Source organism: Xiphophorus hellerii, chromosome 23 (genome assembly GCF_003331165.1).
Source record: "Xiphophorus hellerii strain 12219 chromosome 23, Xiphophorus_hellerii-4.1, whole genome shotgun sequence".
Classification (NCBI taxonomy): Eukaryota; Metazoa; Chordata; class Actinopteri; order Cyprinodontiformes; family Poeciliidae; genus Xiphophorus; species Xiphophorus hellerii.
The window spans coordinates 28,074,851-28,100,742 of record NC_045694.1 but is presented as its reverse complement, the minus strand read 5'-3'; the positions used below and the strand labels follow the sequence as shown (position 1 = coordinate 28,100,742).

Below are 25,892 nucleotides of genomic sequence, written 5' to 3'. Positions count from 1 at the left end.
TCATACTGGTACAAGCTAAAACAAATAAGGAATTAACAGGTAATTGTCAATTCCTCGCGAGGACCCGGTCACATATTACAAGAAGTCTTTACCGTGAACAGCAGCAACAAACTCACTATAGTCACCTTGAACCTACCTTTTGTAGAGACCTGTGGTAGAAATGCTTAACAAAATGTGTGTGAACTTCAAGACATTGTAGGGTTTTTGTATCCCTCGAGGGTATAAACCTGACACTTTCAGCCAATCAGAGACGCTGCATCAGTTGTGGGCGGATCAGTAAAAACGAAGGACCGGCAGCCGGAAGCTGGTTGGCTGAGAACGCGCTCGTGGTTAACCTTGATTTAACCGAGTAGTTTCAAGTAATTTTACCTCTACATACTTATATTACAACCAATATGATTAATAATACTAAATCCACAGAAACATATTGAAAAGCCGCATTTATTGAATATGTTTATCTTACATTACAGTTACATACACGAATGCTAAGGAAAATCTCGTTATTTTTGAGCCATCTTCTTAGCCTGGACTTCACTGGGAGGATGAACTGGTCTTTGAATGAGCTTTGTTTCCAACAACAGAGCCGGTAAACTGGATGCTCCAAACTGCAACAATAGAAATAAAATGTCACCGTCACTTATGCTTCAGATATGAACATGCATTATGAGATAAATGGCAACTAAACATAAAATTGTTCCTTCTGATGGACATAAAAATCTAGTGAATGCTCCACTTTTTGGCAACCGGCCTTAATGAGTAAAAACGCCCTCTATTTTTAAAAAAATTATTATTACAGAAGTATAATCCAAAACTGAATGTTTCAGTAGGACAAGGGTGAAAAAGAAAACAAAGAAAAGATGCATTATAGATGCATACTAAACATTTCAGAGTGAGAATACGACACTGTGCTGACAGCTGACGTCTTCACCACAGGTGATAAAAATGTGGCCGTCACCGTTTTCTCAGAAAGTATCTATAAATCTCGCCGTCTATCATCAGCATCCAGCTGTGTTTCTACCGTCTCTTTCTCAGCGGGGTGCTTGCGTCGGTGGGCCAGGTAACGCGCGGTCAGCTCCCTGACGTCGTGGAGGAACGCCCGGCCTCTTCTGAGATCGTCCAGTCTCTGCTGGAGCTTCGCTTTCTCCTTCTCCAGGAGCCACAGCTGCCTCTCCGCCCTGCATGACCAAACCCCGACAAGAGGAATTCACAAACTCTAACACTGTGCATAACGTCCCTTCAAAAATGACACACGGGGAAAACATCGGATTATTACAAGTTTGTGGAAAAGGGGCCACAAGTTGTTTTCATTTTTCCTCACCTCATTAGCTCGTTTTTGGCGTCCAACAGTTTCTGGGTCTTCCTTCGAATCAAAGAGCCCACCTGCCCAAACAGAAACCGCAGAGAACCGATCAGCTCGTCACCAGCGAGCCTGCCTCTAGATGCTAGCCACTAGCCGGAGCTGCTGGACTTCACACTGGAGAAGCATGAATGTTACCTTTATGTTCTCTCTTTTCAAAGACTTGAAGTCCTTCAGAGATGAGATCTGAGGAAGAAAAGAAACTCAAAGAATGCATCTGATATTTAAAAAAAAACAAAGTCACGTTTTCAGATTTATTGGGCAGATTTAGATTCATTTTAGCATCTGAGTACAGCTTTGCAGATGTGTTTTTAAAAAACTAAGAACATGTTAAATTCTGACTATGACAAGCTAACATGAGTGTACGTCTCCACTGATTCAGTTATACTTCCCATAATCCTGTGCTGCATCAGCATCACTGTCATATAACCTCCAGAGACAAACAGCAATAACATAAAAATAAATATCGGTTGTGAACAGATACTGATATCGGTTCACTAAATTACTATTTGTAATTTTAAAAAAATTACAAATACTCATTCTGGTCACCCAGAGTAAACTTTAGTGTTGCCATGGAGAGGGTTGCTAGGCTTCCTACTAGAACCGCCTTGAATAAGCAATAGAAAGTGGCAGTCATTGTCACGAATAATTTTGCTGGACGATAAATTGTCCCAGAAATGATTGGGATAAACGATAAAATTATAATTTTGAGACCATTTTCAGCTAATATCTTGATAACTGCATAAGAATGAAAGTACACCAAGGTATGTCACGATTACATACGTTGCTGAATGAATGTTGCCTTTATGTTACAACGTGATAACATTGTCGTTTCGACACCATTTTCAACTAATCTGCTGATAGTGGCAGACTAATGCAAACTCGCCTGCTCAAACACTAAGAAACTTTAACTTTGTGTAGAGCACTCCCATCTGCAACTAAAAGACATTTTAAATATCCAAAATATTAAAAGAGAAACAACCAAAAACAATAAATAAGAACCACACACAACCAAGACCATGAAAAAAATCGATTATGTCTCTAAACAAAATTGCCCTACAAAAAAAATAATCGTCACAGTGGAAAATTATGAGCTCATTTTAACTTATGCGATTAATTGTGACATCGGGTTTAGTCTTGATTCGTTTTCAGACTGCGTGGCGAAGTGTTTGAGCGTGTAACAGAGAAGCGGTGTCGCCGGGCGAACCTGTTCCTCTAGCTGAGCCTCCACGTTGTTGGCGAAGCAACCGACGGACTCTCTGACTGCCGCCGACTCCACCGTCTCCCTGGAAACGAGCGCACAAAAGAAGCGAAAGTGGCTTTTGACGCAAAGTGAAAGAGTTGGTTTGCAGGATGCTCCATGTGGGCGATTTTACCCGTACTGCTGGCAGAAATCCAGCACAGCATCCAGAACCACCTCTAACTGGGATGCTCCCCGGCCGGCGCGCTTCTTCTGCCCAACGCCGCCGTCGGCTTTAGCATCTTTAGCTGCAAATATTCACATCTAGAGCTCAATACAAGCACATTGGAGCTTGGAAACATTTTTGTTTTTACTTGAAAATCTTCAACATATACTCTTATCTGATGAGGACTTTCTTCCCAAATGGAGGCATTTAGTCAGGTGTTTAGTCATCATTGGAGTCGGAGTCTGGAAAATGACAAACAGAAAATGGAAACGGTCATACGAACGTCATGCTGCTGCTTTCAGGCAGAACATGGGTTCATACCCAAACGCTGCCTTCATCGTCTTCCTCGTCGGACGAAGGGAGCTTCCTGCGGTTCTTCCGGGCTCCATCCGAGTCAGACTCCTCCTGTAGAGAGAGAGAGACAAAAAAAAAAAGTTGTGTGAACAGCATTTTTTCTCCAGACTCTGTCATTTTTAATGCACCAACACAAAACCTCTGTAGAAATTTGGAGAGGTTCTGTGTTTGTCAGGGTTTTCCCCCTGTGCATCATAAGCCTGGCGGGCCACCAGGCTTTATTTGTGCCCCCCCACCAGGCTCAGCATTGCTTATTTTTTAAAAGTCTTTTTAAAATGCTAGCATTATAGCTTTATAGTTGCTGTTCAGGTATTAATCTTCCAATCTTTCAATAACATACAATTATCAAGTGATATTTTGAAATTTCCTGTCAACTTTAAACGGTTTATTTAACTCAAAAACACAACAAGCCACTGGATGAATGGGCCCAACCACCGGGCTTAGCAAGTTTTCTGCTGGGAAACCTTGTTTGTACGTTCAATATCGTCTTCTAACAATCTTTACCTCAGACTCTGAAGTCTTCTCATCAGCTGATTCGCTCGCCGCCTCGCCCTCCAGCTGCTGCCTCTGTGCCGGTCTGGAAGGGAATCAGAAAAAAAATGCAGAAACACCTACAAAAAATTGCCATATCATGAAAACATTTTTTTTTATATCATTCATTTCAGAGAGTGAAACTCATATTACATAGATTCATTACTTCAGTATTTGGTTGGACATCCAAGTACTGAGAGAATAGAAATTGACATTTTTTTCCCCGAGAAATCTGACATTTCTGTGTAAAGAAATGTCAGATGTATTTTTTTTAAGTTGAGCTTATGTAATATTCAAATTTTCTGAGACACACAATTTTGGGTTCTTATTACATGTAAGCTATAAACATCAAAATTATAAGAAATAAAAGCTTAAAGGGGCAGTGTTATTTGTTTTCCAGGCACAGAGTGCCATTTTTTAGCATACACAGGTAATTATGTTACCAGCAGTTATAAAAATGCTATATATGTATATATGACTTCAGAAATTTGACTTCCTGATTTAGAACCTTGACATTGGGCCTCTGTCTCTTTAAGAAGTTCATACTTCTTCTGAAACTCCGCCTTCAGGAAGTCATCACAACATGGCTCCTCTATTAACCCTTTAACAATGTTTTTACCAGCGTTGCACTGAGAAGCAGCTCATATAAAAAGCCCAGCAGATGCTCAGTTCCACCAGGTGTTTGCTATTTGCTGCTGGCTAGTCTGAAGGAGCTGAATGGGGGCGTCACAGGGGAGAGCTATTCTGTACGGTTGAAGCTTGGTAGCTTGAAAACTGCCCCTAAGCTTCGTAGCTAGCTCCACCCAGCCGTTTTGCACAGCTGAATGGTTGCCATGGAGATTAATGGATTTCTCAAACATGGATGAAAGAATCAAGGCAACACTCCAGCTATGTTCCTGATGAGGGAATAACATTATAACATGATGTAAAGCTCAAAAAAGTCAATTTTACACGATAATGCCCCTTTAAAATATTTCAATCCACCTGTTATGAATCTATATGATACGATTTACATTATAAAATGGGTGACAAAAAAAAATAAATAAAACTTTTCACCCAATATTATATTTTTTTCAGTTGTCTGAAGTATTGACTGCCTCTTTAAAAATGGAGCAAATTTGTTTTTGTTACATTTTTCCTCCTGCTATCATGATGAACTCTGAGCAGCGTCTCTCCGTTAGCGCGCTGACCTTCCAGCAGCCGTCCTTCCCGGGGCCTTCCTCATCCCGACAGGCTTCTTCCCACTCAGTCGCCGGCTGATCGTCGCCGTGGACCGGGTCGTTTTGGACCTCTGCGCTGTCTCGTCCGGTTGCCTTTCTGCTGCTCCCTTTTGTTGCCTGATTGTTGGCCGATAAGCATCGGATCTGAACTGTTGCCGAAATGATGTGGAATACAGGAACAAAGCGCTGAACCTTACCTGGCTCTTCCCTTCCCTCCTCTATCTGTCCTGCTCTTCTTCTTCCTCTCCTCTTCCTCGCCTCCTCCTGAGCCCTTTCTCTTCGCTGCAGCTCCCTGCTTTTTGACAGGAGCAATCTTCCTTCTCTGTCCTCGGTTTTTGTCCAACTGTCCCTCCTCCTGGACATCCAAGTGCTCCTCCAAGGCAGTGCTGTGAAGAGGGTTGCCTAGGGAACAGATCCAATAAAGGTTTGGCTTTCAATAGGTAAACGAAACTAATTTAACACACGAATTTGGGAAAATGGGTTGAATTTGTTGGTGCAGTAACACGGGGAGACACTCACTGTCGTTCTGCTCCAGTCCTTTTAAGAAGCTGACTTGGTCCACAGCAGACAGACTGGTAGACTGCTCCATCTATTTAGGACACAAACGACAGGTTTACAGTTCAGGACTTACTGATTTTTCCAGCACAGAGTCGATAAGACAGCGTTTAGAGACAAACTCACCTGGTTCTTGTGCACCTGGCCCGGAGGCACTTTGGTCCCTCGGCCCTTTCTGATGGAAACAGAGACAGGCCTTTATTTTACAGCTTAAACAATCTGCCGTGATATATATTTATTTCTTAATGGTGCTTTTTAAGGTTACAGAGTGCTTCATATTTACTTGTTGCGCCAATGAAATGGACACGTTTCCAAGTCAAACACCAAAGAATCTGATTTTTTCTAATCATTAAATGTAGCAAAACAGAGTTATCATTTTTCACTTCAAACACCAATTGAAAGTATCTTCATAGAGCCATTTAAAAAAAAAAAAAAAAATCAGCAAATAACTGAAGACATGCTTAGGTTTATCATCTAATTTCTTAATTTTCTGTTGGACTGTAACCTATTGGAAAAGTTTCAGCAAAATCAATGAAATGCAAATAGAAATGAAGGAATTTTAAAACAGGCCTATGAAATCTAAGACATTTTTGGAGGAAAATAAATTGTTTCCAATGATGCCTTAAAAGTGAAAATAATAATAATAATAATAATAATAATAATAATAATAATAATAATAATAATAATAATAAATGATAGAAAAGGCAGCTGCTTTCAGTTTTAAAAGGTCATCAACCGAAAAAATGTCTGTTTCTCTGCTTTATATGGATCTGAGCTGCATTTTATCATCTCTAGGTTAATTTTAAGTGACCTGGACTGGATTACTATGACGCCATTTTAGAGCAGCATTGTTGTGAAATATTTTGTTACCCATATTAGTTATGATAAATAGACATTTAAAAGCTAAATATTTTCACTTTTTATGAATCCTAACTTCCAGACCAAGGAGCTGGTTGGAGACTGACAGCCTTTTCTTTAACCGCTTGTGATTTAGAGCGCCCTCTAACGGTGCTAATAGATATCGAAATTTCAGCTTACTAAATAAATGTGACTCCGTAATGGGTAGAATAACCCAATTCAGCTTTAACTACTCGAAACACTTAAGTTACATATTACATGCCAACCTTAATGTCGTCACGTTCTGTAACAAAACAGAACGTCACGACATTCAAACCTGTTACGAGCGAAAACAGAGAAATTTTTCCATTAACTGCTACAGTATTTTTTATTACTGAGCTTTCGAACAACAAAATGTGGATATATTATGACATAAAACAAAAAAAACCAAACTGCTTAGACGGGCTAGTGTAATTTCCTCACCTCATTTTCCTCAGTGTTTTGTTGACACCGTTAGCTCGACCTGAAACAGCTGCTTCCCGCAAAACAGTTCGAGTTCCGGACGGAACCATTCCGCAAACACCGAGGGGGTGAGAGAAATATTTGAAAGGTGGGGAAGAGAGGGAAACTCTTGAAATTCAAGGTTTAAATAAAGCAGCATATATTTTAAAAACTAATGTGCAGTCAAGCCTTAAAAGATGTTTTGAAAACAGGAGTGATTTAGGAAATTCCTTTAAATATAGGAGTCTGTCGCTCGAAATGTGAATATGGAATGGTCTAGTCCTACGGAAAGCGGGAGGTCATCTTGCCTTTCTTCGCCATTTCAGAGCAATGCACTAGAACCATTGCGTGTGGTGATATTTTTGTTGAAATCTTTTAAAATCTAATTCTTCATAATTTTATTGGATCTAATCTGGAAACATTACATCTTTTAATTACCCCCTCAATTCTTAAAAACTACCAGAAGTTTAAAAGTCAACATGATTTTATTCATATTTTTTATAACAGAAGTAGAATAAATTTTAACTGCAACTAATCAAAGTCAATTTTGATGGAATGAGATATGATTTGGGGTTAATTTTTCCCTTCCAGCTGATTGTTAATAACCATCAAGATTGATGAAGTTTGCAGGGAGGGTTGAATGTTTCCAGTTAAATTTCTTCTAATAAAGCTAATGCTGCCCCGAACTGATCAGCCAGAACTAGAATTTGGTCCAAATTAATTAAAAAGAAGGAAGCAGTCAATTGAAAAACTATTTATGAACAAATATGCTACACTAGGGTGTTTTAAGCCTCTTCAAGTATGAGACTGCATTTAATAAAAACGTAAGACTGTTTAAGATCTTACAGAAACTAATCAGATTTGAAAGGAACCCACAGTTTTACTGTTTGCCAGTTTTTCTTAATCTTATCAAAGCAACAAATAAAAGCAGCAAAGATGAATCACAAAATGTACAAATGCCACTCAGTAAACAGTTTACACAGATCTTTTAATATTTCTTTAATGAAATCTTTTACAAAATGAAAACCTACTGATTAACATTCATTAGGAAAGCTCCTTTAGCCAGGAACCTTTTCTCATCATTATTATAAATAAATTAATACATTACAAAGATTTCCCATGTTGTTCCCATAGGTACCCGAGTTCCCCAAACACACCTAGATCAGACTGCGTTGTCCTCAGTGTCTGAACTAGTTCATGAGGCACCAAGCTTATTCATACATTAACAGTGAAAACAGTTTAAAATGTACATCTAATGTACAGAGATGACCATGCTGATCTAAAAATGGCTGAGACTCTTGTGGTCCTTTTCCACTAGTACCTAGCAGTGTAGCTCTACGTGTGGCTTTTTGTCAGACTTTGTCTCTGTTGGGAGTTTTAATGAATGGCGGTTGGATTATCGTAAGAGCATCACTCCTGTGATGCAAACAGAGGCTCCACCCTAAACAACAAGTGACTAATAGTCTCCTGACGTTAGTCAGGACCCCCAGCAAAATCAAAGGGTCCGAATGTTTCCCAACCCTGGTCCGCAAGGCACACTGTCCTACATGTGTTAGAGGTTTCCCTGCTTTAATGTGCCTGATTCAACTGATTGCAGTTCAACAAACGCCTGTTAATCAGTCATCAATTGAAATCAGCTGGACTGAAGCAAGGGAATACCTAAAACATGTAGGGCAGTGTGGCTTGAGGACCAGGGTTGGGAAACACATGTGGCTGGTCACGCTGAGTCCGTGCTAATAGAAAAGGACCATTAGCTTAAATATATGGCTTGTAATCAGTTTGTACATGTGGCTATTCACACCGTGATTCCTGATGGAGCAGGAGAGACTGTTTCCCTTTAAATTTTTCACATAAGAGCTGATTGGAATCATCTTAAAAAATATTTTAAAAATCATGTTTGTATTGTAGTGAGGTTTGATCATAGAAAGCACTTCATGTGTGAAAACTCCTCTGGACTGTGAGGTTTAGTGTTCCACAGATCCCGTCTTGGAAATGCTTGACAAACACTAAAAGCTGCGTGTCGGCCTGCTCTGCTCGTTTCTTGTGTTCCAGCTCGACACCTTGGAGCTTCCTGTTCAGACTTGCCGCCTCTTTCTCTCTTCACAACACAAACGGAGCTCCTGAGTCCTCCTACATGCTGATCCCAGCGTACAGCTCATCTATCTGGGATCTGAAGTACTGGCGCATTTCGTTCCTCTTGGCCTTCAGTGTTGGGGTGAGCAGGCCGTTCTCGATGGAGAACATCTCTGTATGGATGTGGATGGCCTTAACCTGCAGGACACCGGTTGTGTTAGAGGAGAATAATGCTTCGTCAGCAACTCATCTCAGCTTTGTTACATTTCTACAGGATTCACAGTCTTGCGAATCTCGTCTAGAAGCCAGTGCTGCACCTGCTCAAAGGACTTGAGGCCGCCCTCTTTGCCAAGCCGCAGGATGTCCTCCAAGATGGCTGCCTTGACCTCCTATAAAGAAAAGTAAAATTGTAAACATGATGTCCTCAAGAAGTTGATTTCAAGCCAATTAAAACATTTTACAGTTAAAAAAAGAAGAGGGTTGAAACGATTATTTGGATTTCTTGTGATTAATCGATTATTAAAATAATGGTCAACTATTTAGAAATCGATTTATCGTCAAATTGAGTATACAGACTCAAAAAACATTTGCTGAAATAACAACACAGAGCAGCAATTAAGTCAAAACTGTACAAAATATATATACATATAGACTTTGTCAGTTCTACCAAAACTCCTCAAGTGGCAGTTTTAGCTTCACCTGGTTCAAATTATTTTTTTTAAAAAAAGGAAAAGAGTCCTAAACACCTTTCACTATCCAATTATTAATTGGTTAATTGGAAAATTAATCAACAGATCAGCCCTACACTGTATTGATGTTGAGCCCAGTTGATGTTAGAAGTATTATTTTAGCTGTGGATGCTGACAAAAGATCAAGCGTTGAGGTAAAGAAATGCTATATTAAGGCATTTTAGGCAATAAAGTGCTTATTTTCTTATTTAGATGCATCTTTTAATGGAATTCTAATATTACATAAAAATATTCAATGAACGTTTTGCAGAATGTGTAATTTTTTCATCTGATTAATCGATTACTAAAATAATCATTAGTTGAGGGCTAAAAAAGTATGTGCATAGTAAAGCTCTGAAAATTGGCTTTGCCATTAAGTGATCGTAGAAATTTTGTGCACAGTTTGCTGGGATTACCGCTTTCCCACACAGCTCCTGGTAGCTTCCCTGCAGCCTCAGCGTCTTCTTGGCCCAGCTACACAGGAAGTCGGGGTCAGGGACCACCACTGCTACCAGACAAGCCTGGAGACAACAGTCACACCCGTCTCAACACGGTAGGCGGCCTGAGATGAGTTTGAGAGAAACCAAAACAGTTTGGCTTCAAGATGGCTGACCTGCAGACTGTCTCCATGCACAAACACCTGCACCACTGCATCACTCCTCGTGTAGATGTTCTCGATCTTCTCAGGAGCGATGTACTCCCCCTGGGCCAGCTTGAAAATGTGCTTCTTCCTGTCGACGATCTTCAGCGTGCCGTTCTGTGGAGAGATGTGTGCACCGTGTTACCATTCCCTGCAACATCGAGGCTTCTGATAAGAAGGACGCAGTGAGAAGCAGCAGGAACAAAGTCAGATTCACATTAGGGGCCGATGATTAATCGATAAAGATTTAATTTTTGGAAAATGTGTATTTTTTCGCCCCCAAACAATGCACTCCTTGGGTTCTCATAATTCAGAGTGATGTCGGCTTGCTCAAGGCTGCCATCTTGTTTGACAAGCGTAGTTTAAAGCTTCTGTTTATGTGGACTTGGAATTTAGGTCAACTCTACAATGGAATATTAGGGCCAAACTTTATTTTAAAGTACAAGAATAAAGTCATAATATTACCAGAATGAATCTCGATAAGTCTAGAAACTTCCTCATAATTTCAGTACATTCTTCTGGTAAAAATACATCTTCACTCTGCTAATATTGTGACTATATTCTGATAATTTAACAGAAATTCTTGTAACCTTGCCCTAATACTCTATTGTACAACCCACAGAAGGATGACTGAAATAAAAGACACTTTTTGAAAATATTTCCTGTCAGTGAGAACATTTTTAAAAAATCAATTAAAATTGAATCTGGTATCTTTAAGCAATATCGCTATAATTCACATAGCAAAAAATGTGAGAATAAATGAAGCTGGATGAACATACAGGAAGCCACTTCCCGATGTCTCCGGTGTGCAGCCATCCGTCTGCATCTATAGTCTCTGCGGTCTTCTCCGGGTCTTTCAGGTAGCCCTGGAAGACGTTTGGACCCTTCACACACACCTAAAAAACAAAAACACACACCTGCATGTAGAAGGGAGAGAAGGCTAAACAAAACCACGTGATTCCATCGGCTGGTGTTGGTGTCCCACCTCCCCTTCCCCGTTTACGGCCAGGTAGTTCATCTCAGCGACATCCACCAGTTTGATGGCGTTGCAGGGCAGAGGAGGTCCGACGTGACCTGCTGAGCAGAGGTCGCTCTCAGTTCACGTCTCACTGGCCGATTAGACGGCTTCGTGAGGCAAAACGTTACCTGCACTACAGTCGCCGGGAAGGGTCATCGTGCATCCGGCGGTGCACTCCGTCTGCCCGTAGCCTTCGTAGAACTGCAGAGCAACAAGATTGGATTAACGTGGACCTGATTTATGAAGCAGCAGAGAGCAAACTTTCAGCTGAACCGTTACCTGACAGCCGATAGCAACTCTGAGGAAGCAGAGGACTGTAGGGGAGATAGGGGCCGCTCCTGTCACCATGAGACGCACGCGGCCTCCGAGGCTGGCCTGTAGGGGGCACCGTGGGATACTACTGAGAAATCTAAAACAATGTCAGTCAAAGTAAGCAACAAGCTCTTGCACCTGATCAGCAAAGTCTGATTCAGGGGCGGGGGCCCGGATGGGAGGCAGAATATGACTTCAGGGATCCAAACCTTTATCACGTTTGATGAGAGCTGGAGAAGAGCTGGCCCTCTCCTGTTGAGTATTGTGCATGTAGGATTATATAATATGGTGCCCCAGTCATTGCTGACTCATGGTTGCTAAAAACTTTACAAGACCGACTGATTTTAGTGACATAGTGGGTGTAAAATATTGAATAAAATGTTGTGCTATACATGACTGGCTTTATTTACATTTAACTTTATGACACACAAAATTACAAGTGGACCAACCTTATTGTCTCCAAGTGTATTCTGGGTAAAGCTTGTCACCAGCCGTCCACCAACGTCATCATCAGCCACTTGGTAACAGATGGCAAACTAGCTAGAGCATTTCTATGGACTAAGTTAACAAGAGTGGAGCTCCATGGAGCGGCAAAGTGAAAAGGATGGAAAAAAGTGAGCAAGGACAAACCAAAAACTGGACGCATATTTGGTTCCTCGACTTGGAGATGAACCGGACTTTTTTGTTGGCAGCGATTCAGACCCGCCAAAATCAGCCCAGCAAAGGAGCCGGACTAGTTACAGGTAGCAACTCTGACATTATTCACAAAGTGTGAGTTAACTGTAGACTGATTGTAAACTGTATCAGCCCAGCCGCCGAGCTTACATCCCCTTTTCTCTGCATCAGTGGTACAGCGTGCCGCTGCGTTCCCACTTCAAAGCGTTGCTGCGTGCTCGGTTCAATGCGTCAACAATAAACGTAGCTTCAGTTTAGTAACTACTTCAGCTACTCCAGCTTCAGTAACTACTGAAGCTGGAGTAGCTTCAGTAGTTACTGAAGCTACTCCAGGCTCTGAGTTGAAATTGATAAAGTATCAAAATGATCCGAACCCATCCATGGTTCTGAACTGATTTCATCATTAGTGACCAGTAGCCTGATGTTTCTGTTGTTCTCTTGGTTTGTTGGACTTCATGTCAGATGGATTTCAGAATGACATAGTCGCTCTCTGTGGTGGTGAAACTTGTAAGCTCCGCTGTTGCGGGCATGTCTATGTTGTAAAGTTAAATTATCATGAGCTTCATTATTTGGGTATAAAGGGCCCGGTCATTAGCCCCGCCCCCCCGCCGACTTGTTCCGCTAGTGGACAGATTATCATTATTATTACAATGATGTTTATATCTTACAGTCTTTCAGCACAAACAATGCCTTACATCACAGTCTTGATGGGTTTAATCTACTTTGTAGTAATGTATTTTTATGCAGCATGGAGATAAAAAAAAATCACAGAAATGCTCAAACGTCGCATAATTTAATTGCATATCCGTTTTTGGAACTTCAAATTATGTCATATTATAATTAATTTTAGTTCTGATCCACATTTGGGCCAAATGACTTTCATAAAATATGACTAATGGATAAAGGGCTCATTATCAAACATAATTATGTTGAAGTGATTTCCTTGCAGAATATATTAGTTACAAAACAATACATCTATAAAACAAACAAAAAAGCAATAATTAAAATGGAAGTAAACTTTCCCCAAGAAGACTAGGTAGTAGATTGCAGAGAATTATTTTTGCATCATTGCCACTCAGTGAATCCAACTAATCCATGTTTCAGCTGCAGACGGCTCCGTTTTGTTAAAGTCGGGTACAACAACCAGAACCGAAACACGACGAGGAGAAAAATGACCAGCAGCTACTGCTGCCACTTATTCAATGAAAAATTAAAAACGTGCTGAGAAAATGTTTTGTTTCCTTTGAGTTGAGGAACAATGTGACCAGTAGGACTTCCTGTCCCCAGCAGAGGATTGTGCGGTAGAAAAGAAGTGATGGGTGCGCTGGTTCTGCGTACCTGGACCTTCCTGAAGATGAGTCGATCCCAGATGCTGTCTGTCCGCACGATGCCTTTCATGACCTCTGCCTGCTTCCTCCTGTACGCCAAGTCCAGCAGCCAGCGCTTCAAAGAGGTGTTGGCCTGCCCAAAGATCTGAGTGTGTACACACACACACATACACGCACACGCACACACACGTAAACAGTCAGTGAAAACAAGGTGAACCTCATCATTCCCAACCCCCTTTTGGTAGATCTAAAACTCCTAGAGCTGACACGATTAACCGTGATTAATCAATTATTGAAATCGGTTCATCAATAACTGGAGTATTCAGACTCTAAAAGTGGCCAGTAATTAAACCAAAGCCTTTACAAAAATCTTTACATTTTGCATTTAAGATGAAAGAACCTTCTTTGCATGTACACATCTACTACCCAGAACTCAAGTGGGAATTTTAACTTCACTTCAAATTATGTATTAAAGCTAATCTCATATTAAGCACCTTCTGCTATCCAGGTATTAATCCAAAAAAACAAACAATAGCTTAGTAGACTGTATGATTTTTTTAGCTGCGGATGAATCCTGTTGCTCCAGATGATCAAACGTACACTAAAGAAATGCTGTTGTTGCATTTTAGACAATAAAATATTTACTTTCTTACTGGAATTATCTTTAACAGAAATTTTATGCTTATTTGCATTTTTATTGTATTTCTAATAGTGTAAAAATGTCTAAAGTGAAACATCTGTGGAACGTGTCAGTTTCTTAACAGATTAATTATCAGAACAATTGATAGAATAATCGATTACTAAAATAATCGTTAGTTGCAGACCTATCATAGTGCTACCAGTAGACGTTAAGGTGGCTCACTCACCTTATCATACATTCTGTTGAGAAGTCTGGGTACGACTGGGAACACCGTAGGCCTCAGTGCAATCAGATCATCAGATAACCGGCGGACGTCTCCCTGGAAAAAGCCGATTCTGGCTCCGTGCACCAGCATGACACCCTGTCAGACAAAGATGGCACCGAAAACATTTTTTTGCAGCGTGTTCCTGCAGTGGAGAAGATGGAGCGACAAAAAAGGTGGCAACCTGAGACGTACCTGGACTATCCTCTCAAACATATGAGCCAAGGGGAGGTAGGAAATATGGACGTCGCTGGAATTCAGCGGACAGCGCAGCTACAGGAAATGACAGCAAGGAAGGTAGAAACACCAGGGTGAGGGATTTTATACCACAGGCAGAAAAGATAACATCAAGTCTCCTAATGTTGTCCAAATGTACGACTGGACAGGTGAGGAAGTGGATCATAAAAACCTCCTACTCTGTGTCTTAAACCAGCTGACTCAGCAGCGTCGCAGGAAAGCTAAACAATCCAACATGCCAACACTAAATGAAATATGAAAGTGAAAGCCGTTTTCTCCCCAAACCATTTGTCGCTTTCTGAGTGACGGATGGAACAGAAATAACTCAATAAAGAAACATTGCATGCAGAGCTTCATGTTTGTTTTGGGTGTGGTTCCTCTGTGAGTCAGCTGCCTGAATGCTGCCAAAAAACAAAACATAAATCTGACGTAGGAGCTGCAGTTTCTCATGGCGAAGGCTCCTCTCTGCCATATTTGTATGCATTTGTTTTGGTACATACCTGTGGTCTTTTTTTCACATGTTTGATGCTACATCATTTCACATTTGATTTGTTCTGTTGTTTCTTTCCCACTCAAAGAGCAAAAATACAAAATCCTACCAAATATTTTCACTCTAGTTTCTGGGGCAAATATCTTTGTACACTTGAAATAAGATAAAATTTACAAGCAACTTTTCAACAAGATAGATTTGATTTAAGTCAATAATTTCTTAATAGAACTAGAACTTTTTCATCAATAAGTGAATTAATCTGCCAGTGGAAGAAGATACTTTTCCCATTTTATAAGTTAAAATATCTTTTTGCTTCCCCAAATTTCCTAGATAAAAATCAGAGCAAATCTTAGAAGCTGAATTTAAAGACGTGGAAAAATAAGTGTTTTTATCTGGATTGTACGTCCAGATAAAAGCTCTCACCTGTGTTAGTTTGATGAAGGAAGAGTAGTTGGACACAATGTTGCCATGTGTTAACATCGCTCCTTTCGGGCTTCCTAAAAATGAACAGCAGCATGGAGGCTTTGGTCATGAATGAAGGTGTTTAGTGTGCGGTTCAGACGGCGTGTGTTACCTGTGGTTCCACTGGTGAAGCAGATGACTGCCATGTCATCAGGCTGAGGGGGCTGACGGGGGTCAAACAGATGAGTTTAAGGTCACGTTTGTTAGCGTTGGAAAGTTCTGGGCAGAGTTGGTGCTACTTACAATCGGCTGCTTGTAGTTGGCCTGACCGAGAGCCTGAGGAACAGGAAGGTAAAACAAAATGGTAAAAGAGGGGAGAAAAGGACATTTGATTCCTTCAAAGTGAAAATGGTTTAGGAAAAATGATGACATAAAGATTGGAAACAACTCAGCAGAGAGAAAAATAAAAGTTACCCAACAAGTAAAATCCATTACATGATTAAAAAACAGTCTTGAAATCCACCAGTCAGACATGATGTAGAGCACAGGTGTCAAACCCCAGTCCTCAAAAGCCGCTCTCCTGCAGTTTTTAGATGTGCCATAGGTACGGAACACTGGAATGAAATGGCTTAATTATCTCCTCCTTGTGTAGATCAGTTCTCCAGAGCCTTAATGACCTAATTATTCTATTCAGCTGTGGTGCAGCAGAGGCACATCTAAAAGTTGCAGGACACCGGCCCGTGAGGTCTGGAGTTTGACACTGATGTAGAGGTTAAGAAGTGTCTCCAGACCTCGGTCTCCTGCAGGCTCAGGATGTGGACTCCGGCCTGCTGGGCCCGCTCCACCAGGCTGGTGCTGGGCGTCTCCATCAGAACGATGGTCTTCACCGAGTGCTTCATGTCTGTAAGGCAGTCCAGCACCATGCTGGCTTTGTCCGTCACGTCACACACGATGGTAGAGATGGAAGCTGCACAAACACAACCCCGACGTACGAAAGAGGTTTGAGTCGAGGACAGGATAAAAAACGGTAACTTATAGGAGCATGCGTAACTTTTGAACCTTTTCCACATTTCCTAGCATCACAAGGACAAACCTTTATGTATTTTAATGGGATAAAGTACAACATAAAGTAGTAAGATTGGGAAGGTAAATGTGAACATGGCTTTCAAAGGTTGGATGACGTAAAATCAGAAAAGTGTTTTTTTTATTATTATTACTTTACATTTTATTTACGCATATCAGACTAAAGAAGGCCAAATACAAAAACACAAAATATAAATGACCTATGAAGTGAAAACCATTTCAGGTGACTACCTCTTGAAGCTCATCAAGAAAATGCAGAGTGTGTGCAAAGCAGTGATCACAGCAAAAGGTTGCTACTTTGAAGAAACTAGAATATAAGGGGTATTTTCAGTTGTTTTACACTTTTTTGTTTAGTGCATATTTCCACATGTGTTATTCATAGTTTTGATGCCTTCAGTGTGAATCTACAATGTCAATAGTCATGAAAATGAAGGAAACTCATTGAATTAAAAGGTGTGTCCAAACTTTTGGTCTGTACTGTATATACATATATATGCTTTTACAGTTAGATGCTAGTTGTGTTGGTTTCCATATGACATACATTGAGGTTTGTGTTTGTAACTCATTTAAATGTGAAAAAAACTGAATGGATGTGAATAATTTAGCAAAACATTCTGCTGTTGCAGGGTTTCACCTTTGTCTATGATGTAGGAAATGGCCTCTGTTCCCAGCGTGTCATAAAGAGGGACGGACACCAGGGAGTAGGTGTAGCACGCCAGCTCACTGATGGTCCACTAGACATTACAGCGTCAAAACAAAACATATTTAATGTTAGATTGGAATTCTACATCCCCCCCGTAAAAAAGCAACTAAAGAAACAAATTGAAGGGTAAAGAGAAAAGTTTGTACCTCTGGTCTGTTCTGAGAGAAAATACCAATGTGGGGGTTGGTGGTTTTTGAATGTCCTTTGTGAAGAAATGCAGAACCCAGATTTTCTGCTCGCTTCATTACCTACCAAACACACACACACACACCCACACCCACAAACACACACACACAGGGGATCTTAAGGCAGCACAGATAAGCTGAGACACTAAATTAGTAGACACTAACATAAAAGTAACTTTGTGGTAAGAAATAGGAGTTTGTTTTAAGTTCCTTAACATTAATTAAAAAGCAGTTTTTTTTACTCAATGGCAGATTATTTCACTTATAACTCATACTTTTTCATCAATATTAAGGAATTATTGATTCCTATATCTTACTGAACAGTTACTCCTGAGTTCATTTTGAATTAATTCAAATATAATAATATATTTGCTCTAGAAAGTAGACAAAAAAAGATTTTGTGTTTTTGCAGTGCAACAGGCACCTCTTTGTAAGACATCCACTCGTACGGCTGTTTTGGTTCCCTGAAGCCCAAACAGGGACCGTTATCTGGCAGGAGAGAGGAGAGGTGAAGGGTCAAAGTGTGAGGAAGAAGAAAAAAAAACAAGAGACAGCTTGAGAAGGGCTTTATACCTGCAAAACGTTCATTTCTACTTCAAAACTGTAAAAATGAAATAATCAAGAGACTGATGATCTGCTGAACTTAAACCTAAATGAAAACTGTGCTGTGGGTCAGAGGGCATATCCCAGGTTAAAGCTTTAAGCTCTTCATCGTCTCACTTACTGGAGACTCTTGCTCCTCTGATGAAGGACTCGTACATAGTTCTGGCGTCTTCATAGACGTGAGTCAGGTAACCGTCTTCTTTCTGTAGCGCTGAGCGGTGCACAAAATCACTGCCCTGAAAAACACAACGCATGTTATGAAAGCTAATAAAAGAGATTTCAGGCACTGAAGAAGGCTTTTGTCTAGGATGTAATTCAGCTTGTTTTTGTGAGGGATCATGTGGCTACAATGTAGCTGCACCAGTGTGTGAATGATAGTTTGAAGCATTTTGGAGTCCTTGGACTGTACTAGACCAGACCATCCAGCCTTTGTCACAGTTTCATCATCCGTCTTCAGTAAACTGTATTTTTCCGGCAATAGAGAGATTGATTTTCTCGGATTGCTCACATCTTTAGGAAAAATCATTTCTTTTCCCAGAGGTGGAAACATTTATCCAGGAATGGATGAGAACGTTTGACACATTGCAGTCTGTTCAAGGCGTCTTGTAAAGAAACCTCGAGGTGACATTTGTTATGAGTTGATGCCATGCAAACAGCTGCACTGAATTATATTTAGTATTAAACTTTATTTTGTAGTAGACAACAACTTATCCATGTCATTTGAAAAAAAAAAGTTTTCTTGGCTTGTTCTTGAGTTTGTCCAACCTTCACTTTGCCATACAAGTGTGTTCATTTTCCCCCAGGACTTAAACTCACCGGAACCTCGACTGACTGCGTGTGCAGGTCCCAGAGCGGTGGGAGGGCTTTGGGTCGCGTAGTCAGATAGTAGGTGGTGGCAGCGGCCACTGCTCCCATGCTGACCAACATGGGGGTGGAGATGCTCCTGATGTACTGGTTCACGTCTTCCAGGTCCAAGGACTTCATCTTCTCTAGGAACTCCTGGCTCAGCATGCTGCTGTGGCACTGGAAAAACAGAGGTGGGCTTGGGGGCTCAGGAAAGGTCACAGGTCAGATGTTGCAGGTGCTGGACAGATGCTGGTCAGGAGGCGACCTAGAATTGAACAAAGCAGGAATATTCAGGTGTGACAGCAGCATCGAAGCATGTAGGTTCATACCAGCTCCGCCTCCAGACGAGTTTAACAAGGGGGGCATCGGCTTATTTTGGGCGAACAAAATGAATCTACGTAGCAATAATAATAATATTACTCAAGTAAAAGAAAAAGGTACAGTGCAGTAAAACTACTCTTATAAGTACCTTTTTTCCAAAATAGTTACTCAAGTGAATATAACAAGTACTACTCACTTTTAAACAAAGACAACATCAGTAGCCTGTACTTAAACTTATAGTGCTGTACTGGTATTAGCTAGTCATCATTTAGCTAACATTGTCTGGATCCAACAGCTTTACTCAACTCAGTCGGTTAGTTTGGGGGAAAAACTGTGCAAGGTTTGTTGCGTTTTGCTGGTTTGCTGCCATGATTCTAATACACACCTGTACAGCTCTGCACAGCAACTGCAGCACAGGTGTAAACCCAGAGCGAGCATCTTAGCGCTCATGTTGCGTTTAAAGGCGGCTCGGAAAAACAGGTGACGACGTGTTAACGGATTAACCAATTTTAACCTCTGAAAAAAGTGACAGAGAACACAGATATGGGAAGTACGGAGGCCCGTGCTGTATCAAATCGATATAGGAATAACAGAGAGTTGGCCACAGCCTCCAATCCATGGGGGGCACAGCTGATTCCGCCTGCCTGCCGGGCCTGGTTCACACAAAGATAAAGTATTTAAAAAGTACACGAAAACTATACTAAAGATAATACAGACATACTTGCACATTACTGCAAGTGTCTGTATTAAATCCAGAATTTTACGCATACGCAAAATGCTGAAGGGCAAAAAGACGAATCTTTTAGAACCCATAACAATTCTGTTAACTAAATGAAACCTGGAGATGTAGGTATTATACACTTAGTGCAGTGCGAGACAGCAAAGGCAAAACCATTGAAGAACAAGTCAAAACCACTAATGTTCTTTTTTTTCCTCGCTCTCTGTGTCGGCTATTCTACGCACAGACTTGTTGCCACAGCAACTGATAATAATGCCACTAAATGTAACACCAAAAAACACTCAAACATTTCTCACACAAAGAACAGAACATTCAGTCCGTTACAGTATCATGTTTATTTTGCTGTTATTAATAAGTGATCATCTGAACACAGTTGTGGTTTATTAGCTCATTTAAATACCCGAGGTACTGAGGTTCTGTCAGAGAGTTGGTATTTAGGTCGCCTTATATTTTTGGCTTTTTAACTGAACCAAAACACTCAATTCTGCAGCACATAAACTGTACATGTTAAGTTGTCAAAGTCAAGCTAGCATAGCTGAGCTACTTCCAGGGTTTCCTCCAGAAAACTTTCTAAACCCGGTGGTAGGCTGCTGGATGACCGCCATTTTGTTTTTTTTATTAAAAATATTTCAAGCTGACAGAAAATATCACTTGATAAGTATGTTATTGGAAGATTAATACCTGCACACCAACTATAAAGTCTTTAAAAAGGGGAAAACATTAAAACAAACTAAAATAAACAAACAATGCTTAAGCGTGGTGTGGACACAAGTAAAGCCTGGCGGCCCGCCAGGCTTATAGTCATTGGGATGACACTGAAGAGTCAGTTTTAAGGTTCCGGAAAAGTGCATCTAATTAGCTACTCCCGTCTTTTATTTACCCTATTAATACTTGGAAGAAGGTTGTATGTATCAACATGGATTTTTTTCAGTCTGGAAGATCAGATAGTACTTTCCTATTCCGCTATTTTTTTTCTTTTTAATCAAAACTTTTTCCTGACTTTGTTATCTAGAAAGGACTCAGGGTAAAACTGTTTGTTTTTTTTTAAGTTTTTTTTTTTTTTGGCTCTAGTGGCCTTTATTTGAAAGTGTTCAGACAGGAAAGTAGGTAATGAGAGAGAGGGAAGACATGCAGCAAAGATCAGCAGGCCGGGATTTGAACCCTCGACGGCCATGTTGAGGCCTAAGGTCTCCTTAAGTGGGTTGTACTTTACCCTTTTGCCACCTCGGCATGCCAGGATAAAACTGTTTGAGTAATATTTAGTCTTAACATCCGGAACCTTAAAACTGACTCTTCAGTGTCATCCCTGTTCATTTCCTGTGAAAAGGAGACAGCTTCCATAGGAAATAAAGGTGCCGTTTGCTCTTCCTGCACTCATATTCACACTGTTTGAACATCAGCTTTGCATCAATGATTGTCCCGAGGTATTTATAAGACTGCACCTGCTCAATGGTTTACCCATTAATTAAGGTGGACTCTGGAGTTGGGATTACTCTTCTGACATAAACAGCCTTCGTTTTTGAGGTGTTGATTTGCAGATGTGAGTCTTCACACCACCTCAGAGTCAATGACTGAGCTGGCTTGCTTTTACACAGGCAGTCATATGTGATCAGCTGACAAAGTGCATCTAATTAGCAGCTCCCGTCTTTTATTTACCCTATTAATACTTGGAAGAAGGTTGTATGTATCAATATGGATTTTTTCAATCTGGAAGATTAGATAGTATTCAGCACAGATGAGTTAGCAATCAGTAAAATTTAAATCAAAGGGCTCCACTGTCATCTTATATCACATTCTGAACAGAATTTCAGGTTGAGCCGCCGGAGGTGGAATTAACCCATCCATCATAGTGCGCAGGGAAAAGACTCTCGGATTAACGACACATTTAAAAACAGCACAGGGTGGAGCCTGATTCCTTCACTACAGGTGAGAAAGTGAGAGGAAAAAATTACGCTCGATTAAACTGGACTCAAGTTCATGCCATTTGGCCACGAAATGAACACAAAGGATATCAGATTATCAGATCAAATTATCATCGTTATTGGAAGTTATGAGGCTCGGTGGCAAAACCTGAAGCTGCTGCTGTGCAAGTTGCTCAACAGGTTGTTGCTAGGTAACCAAAGAGTAAGTGGGTTAATTGATGCCGCTCACCTTGCTTAGCTAGTGGTGAGAAGTTGAGAGGCTATAGTTGTATGCCTACAACTTGGGGGTGTAGGCATATTCCTCTGCCTACATCCCCCAGAATGCCGTGGAGTTCTGGATCAGAGTTCAGTGGAATTGTTGAAGACCAGTGGCGGAGAATTAGTGGCAGTCAAATTGGGCAGTCCCATCGTTACCTCGGTACATGTCTCGTCGCCTAGCAACCATGGCGGTGCTAAATACGAGCTGCTAAAAATCATGCAGGTATTTTTTTCATTAGCTCTTTTTTTTTAAGAACATTGTATTAAAAAACATGTCTTTGCAAAATGACAAAAACATAACACAACCTAGTTTAAGCTGTTAAAGCTAACATTTGGATATACTTCCATTTAAAGGTGTGCTCCTCTCTTGCACAAGAACAAAAATCTCCTGTTCAGTTTTCAGTGAATCTTGGGACAGAGTGCCATACGGGAAAAGAGGGAACACATTTGGAGGAACCTTCGTCGCATCGCCATGCAAGGAATTTAAACACATCGAAAGACTACAGATTGTAAATATGCTACAACAGTCTGATAGGTACACCTGTAGCGTTTAATAACTCATTAATTTAATAAGCATTTTTGGTAAACAACTGAGTCCATGTGGCTTTTGGAGTCAAAGGAGCCGTTCAGTGAAGATGGTGGGAAAAACTGAGTCGTATTGCTGTTGAGGAAACAATGGAGAGCTCATTTTAAAGATGAATGACAAAAAGAAAACCTGAATATGCAGAATTTAAGAACGGTGCTTAGGCTTGAGGACAACATTCCCCTTCATGCTCTTTACTCTGTAATTGTCCAAGGAGGAGCTGTGTATTCGGTTTCACTGTTTCTCCTTCAGCAAGAACACACAAAGTTCTGAGGCATGTTGCTACTGAACATGACGGAGGCTGAGAAACGGCCAAACAAACCCAGACTGGCTCACTCACTCTATACAGAAATATGGGTAATATAACAGGAGAAACTAAACTACGTAGATATAGAGAGTCTGGTCAGTAGACTTTAAAAGTAAAAGAACTAAACCGATTTCACAGACTACTGAAACTAGACAATGATGCATAAAATGGAAAAACAAGTATATAAGGAAAAGAAGACAAAACAAGAATCTTTATCTACTACCAAAAGTACAACTCTATCGTTCTATCCAATGTTTGCCACTAACCTGGAACAGAAAGCAGCGGATGCTTAATCTCTGCTGATCATCCACGGACAGCGACCCCGGCAACGCTGCTGCTTCCACGAGGAGGAAGTGACACTAAAAACCCACAGGAACCTGTTAATACACGGTTAGCCAGAGTTAGCCCTCCAATCACACATCACACAGGCATCAGGAAGCCCTCTGATAGGCCCACGGCTCCAAGACAGTTGGCCTGATTGTTTACATTTGGCCTTTGAGACGGTCAATGAGCAAGATAGGAACAGAGACAAGAGAGAAGCAACTTGTACTATTTTATTACTTTTACAGAAGCTCATAAAACACTTGTTTAGCGCTCACAGTTCTGTTCAATTAAAACACCACTGGAGTGAACGAAAGTTTCCCACAGAGTGTTTCGAAAAGTGGGAAGAAGGAGCAGCTCAGTGTTCTCACCTCTGCCTCAGTGACCTATGACCCCCCCTGCATGATTTCATGGGTCGAGATAAAAACTGATCAAAGTGGAACGGCTGCGGAGGACATTAAAACGTGTTGCACAACGAACTCCATTCATTCGTCTAATTTGTAAAATTTGAAGCTGTCCCTTCGGTCCTCCTCAGAAACGAAAGAAAAGCTGCAAATCATCTCAACCGATGATAAGTCTGATTATTTAAATATTAAAGCAAATGTTGATTTCCAGAAACAGGGATGATTTTTGTTTAGGCAAAATGTAAATGTAGAATAATGAAGTTACAAAAATAAAGAAGACTCCAATTCAGGTCTGGAACATTATGTACAAACAATCATTGGTACATTTTTATGGATTTTCATTAAACAGTCAGCTGATGGGAATGAGAGCAAGAGATAAAAACTGAAGAAATCATTTCACCGCCTTGTGCAAGGCTGGATTATCAAGTAGGTGAAAGGTGAAGTGGAGCGGGTCCCTTAACCCCCCGCTGGGTTGCTAGATATTCTATTCCTTTATTTTCCTAGTCACAAGCAGAAACGCCTTAAATATCCCCAGAATACTTATGGTTCTTTATAAAAATGATGTCTGGTAAAAACTGCACTTCACCCTGAACACAAAGTGCCCACAGTGGAACATGGTGGTGGCAGCATCGTGCTTTGGGGAAGCTCCTTTGAAGCAGAGATAGGGAAGCTGTTGTGAGATGATGAAAAGATGTTAAGTTTCAAAATCGTCTCTAAATGATCACAAAAACAACACAACAATTTTTGTACGATATTATTTTTTTGGCGTATTCCAGCTTGCTAGTACTTTCTGCTAATGTGACTGATGCACACTTTCCATATTCCACTTTCTGCCCCTGGAACAGATCACATTTTAGTAAACTAACTAAACTAACTAACTAAACTAATTGCAATACAAACTGCAAGTCAATTTGTATGGTTGAAATATTTCAAATTATTTATAATTATTACTTTTCTTATTTTATTTACTAATTAGATTTTTTTCTTTCACATTTATTTTCATGCTTTTTATTTCTTTCCACTTTTTTCCCCCAGCAGTCTTTTGAATGGCACCAAAAAAAACTGATTTCGTTTTCATTTAATTTGATCTATTTGGTCAGTTATTGTAACAAATTAAGACATATTTAAGTTTCTGGTAAAAAAGCCACATTAAAGGCTCTTATCAAAAACAAAAACAAGGGTCAAAACCTCATCACCTCCTGTGACCTCTCAGGAATTGGCCGCTCTGACAGGAAGGGAAAACGTAGAAAAAGCAGAAATATTTCTTTGAGCTTTTTTTTTTTTGCCACAGTGGGCTTATTTTACTGGTCCAGTATGTTAAAATGTGCTTGCTACCCGTCCTGTTGTGAATTCACCAGGTATAAAATTTTGTTATCATTTAGATGAGCTTTTGCCCTTTACATAGATTTGCAATATGCCTATATTGGTTATTGTATAGCACGTGCTTAGATTGATCTTGTGCTGCAGGACCCAAAATTGAGTCTGTTTTGGACCATAGTGAAAAACATTGCACAAATGCTTTTAACTACAGTTAATAATGACTAAAAACTAGATGTTAAGAAAAACTCATTTTTTTTCTTCGAAAAGCTGCTTAACCAGAGAATGGACGCCGCGAAACTCTTCTTTTTGCTCCACTTTATGCAAATTACAAATTACAGGCCAGACTTAACGCGGAACAATAAAAACGGAGAAAGACACGCTGGCCATACAAGTAAACAATACTTATTACAAACAGCTGCTTTAAAGCCGATAAGTGCTTGAAACACCTTCACGCTGTTCAACCTGAAATGTAATTAAATATTTTGCCAACTGAATTACTGAGTGCTCCTTCAGATGGATAAAACTTCTAGTACGCTTTGTGTGAGCTACGTAGTATCAAGGTCAGCAGTACCTGTGATAATTCAGTAACATAAGTCTGACATTTCTTACCTGTTGCTCGCCGCCGCTTCACGCTCTCCACCACTCGCACCTGAAGTTGGAGCTGCTTCGTTCGTGAATGCGACTTCCGGGTTTGCCCTTCAAAGTAAAGGACACAATACTGACCTGAAGCT

General features: G+C 40.5%; 3 protein-coding genes and 1 long non-coding RNA gene across 8 annotated transcripts in view; 1 reads left to right on the top strand and 3 right to left on the bottom strand.

The window, feature by feature from the left end:
- Positions 1-252, bottom strand: part of casp3b (caspase 3, apoptosis-related cysteine peptidase b) — a 5,995-nt gene extending 5,743 nt beyond the window's left edge. For both annotated transcript variants that reach the window (XM_032555452.1, XM_032555454.1), the window contains exon 1: positions 137-252. The gene's annotated coding sequence lies outside the window, so the exon portion shown is untranslated. The remainder of the gene's footprint in view (positions 1-136) is intronic.
- Positions 1-19,721, top strand: part of LOC116714724 (uncharacterized) — a 25,002-nt gene extending 5,281 nt beyond the window's left edge. The window contains exons 2-3 of the long non-coding RNA XR_004338112.1: positions 17,933-17,939; positions 19,711-19,721. This is a non-coding gene — a long non-coding RNA (uncharacterized LOC116714724). The remainder of the gene's footprint in view (positions 1-17,932; positions 17,940-19,710) is intronic.
- On the bottom strand, positions 426-6,832 carry cenpu (centromere protein U). Its single transcript, XM_032555451.1, has 14 exons — positions 6,744-6,832; positions 5,550-5,598; positions 5,388-5,457; positions 5,066-5,270; positions 4,839-4,985; positions 3,622-3,694; positions 3,085-3,168; positions 2,933-3,005; positions 2,734-2,845; positions 2,565-2,643; positions 1,496-1,543; positions 1,319-1,380; positions 1,019-1,175; positions 426-605 (listed from the first exon to the last, which is right to left on the bottom strand). Exons 1-14 carry the CDS (start codon positions 6,830-6,832, stop codon positions 501-503), a joined length of 1,353 nt encoding a protein of 450 aa, XP_032411342.1. The 3' UTR covers positions 426-500.
- Positions 7,731-25,892, bottom strand: LOC116714721 (long-chain-fatty-acid--CoA ligase 1-like). 4 transcript variants are annotated; one of them, XM_032555447.1, is made up of 22 exons: positions 25,771-25,892; positions 23,383-23,493; positions 18,957-19,251; positions 18,262-18,376; positions 17,962-18,026; positions 17,499-17,600; positions 17,284-17,383; positions 16,358-16,533; positions 15,870-15,902; positions 15,739-15,790; positions 15,588-15,661; positions 14,633-14,710; positions 14,402-14,536; positions 13,546-13,680; positions 11,500-11,595; positions 11,349-11,421; positions 11,188-11,279; positions 10,982-11,098; positions 10,176-10,319; positions 9,979-10,083; positions 9,152-9,223; positions 7,731-9,032 (listed from the first exon to the last, which is right to left on the bottom strand). In XM_032555447.1, the coding sequence occupies exons 3-22, from the start codon at positions 19,149-19,151 to the stop codon at positions 8,892-8,894; spliced, it is 2,100 nt and encodes a 699-aa protein (XP_032411338.1). In that variant the 5' UTR covers positions 19,152-19,251; positions 23,383-23,493; positions 25,771-25,892; the 3' UTR covers positions 7,731-8,891. The 4 variants fall into 4 exon arrangements, with proteins under 4 accessions (XP_032411338.1, XP_032411341.1, XP_032411339.1 ...); XM_032555450.1 differs by having other exon boundaries at positions 11,188-11,276; positions 25,771-25,891; XM_032555448.1 differs by having other exon boundaries at positions 23,383-23,475; positions 25,771-25,881.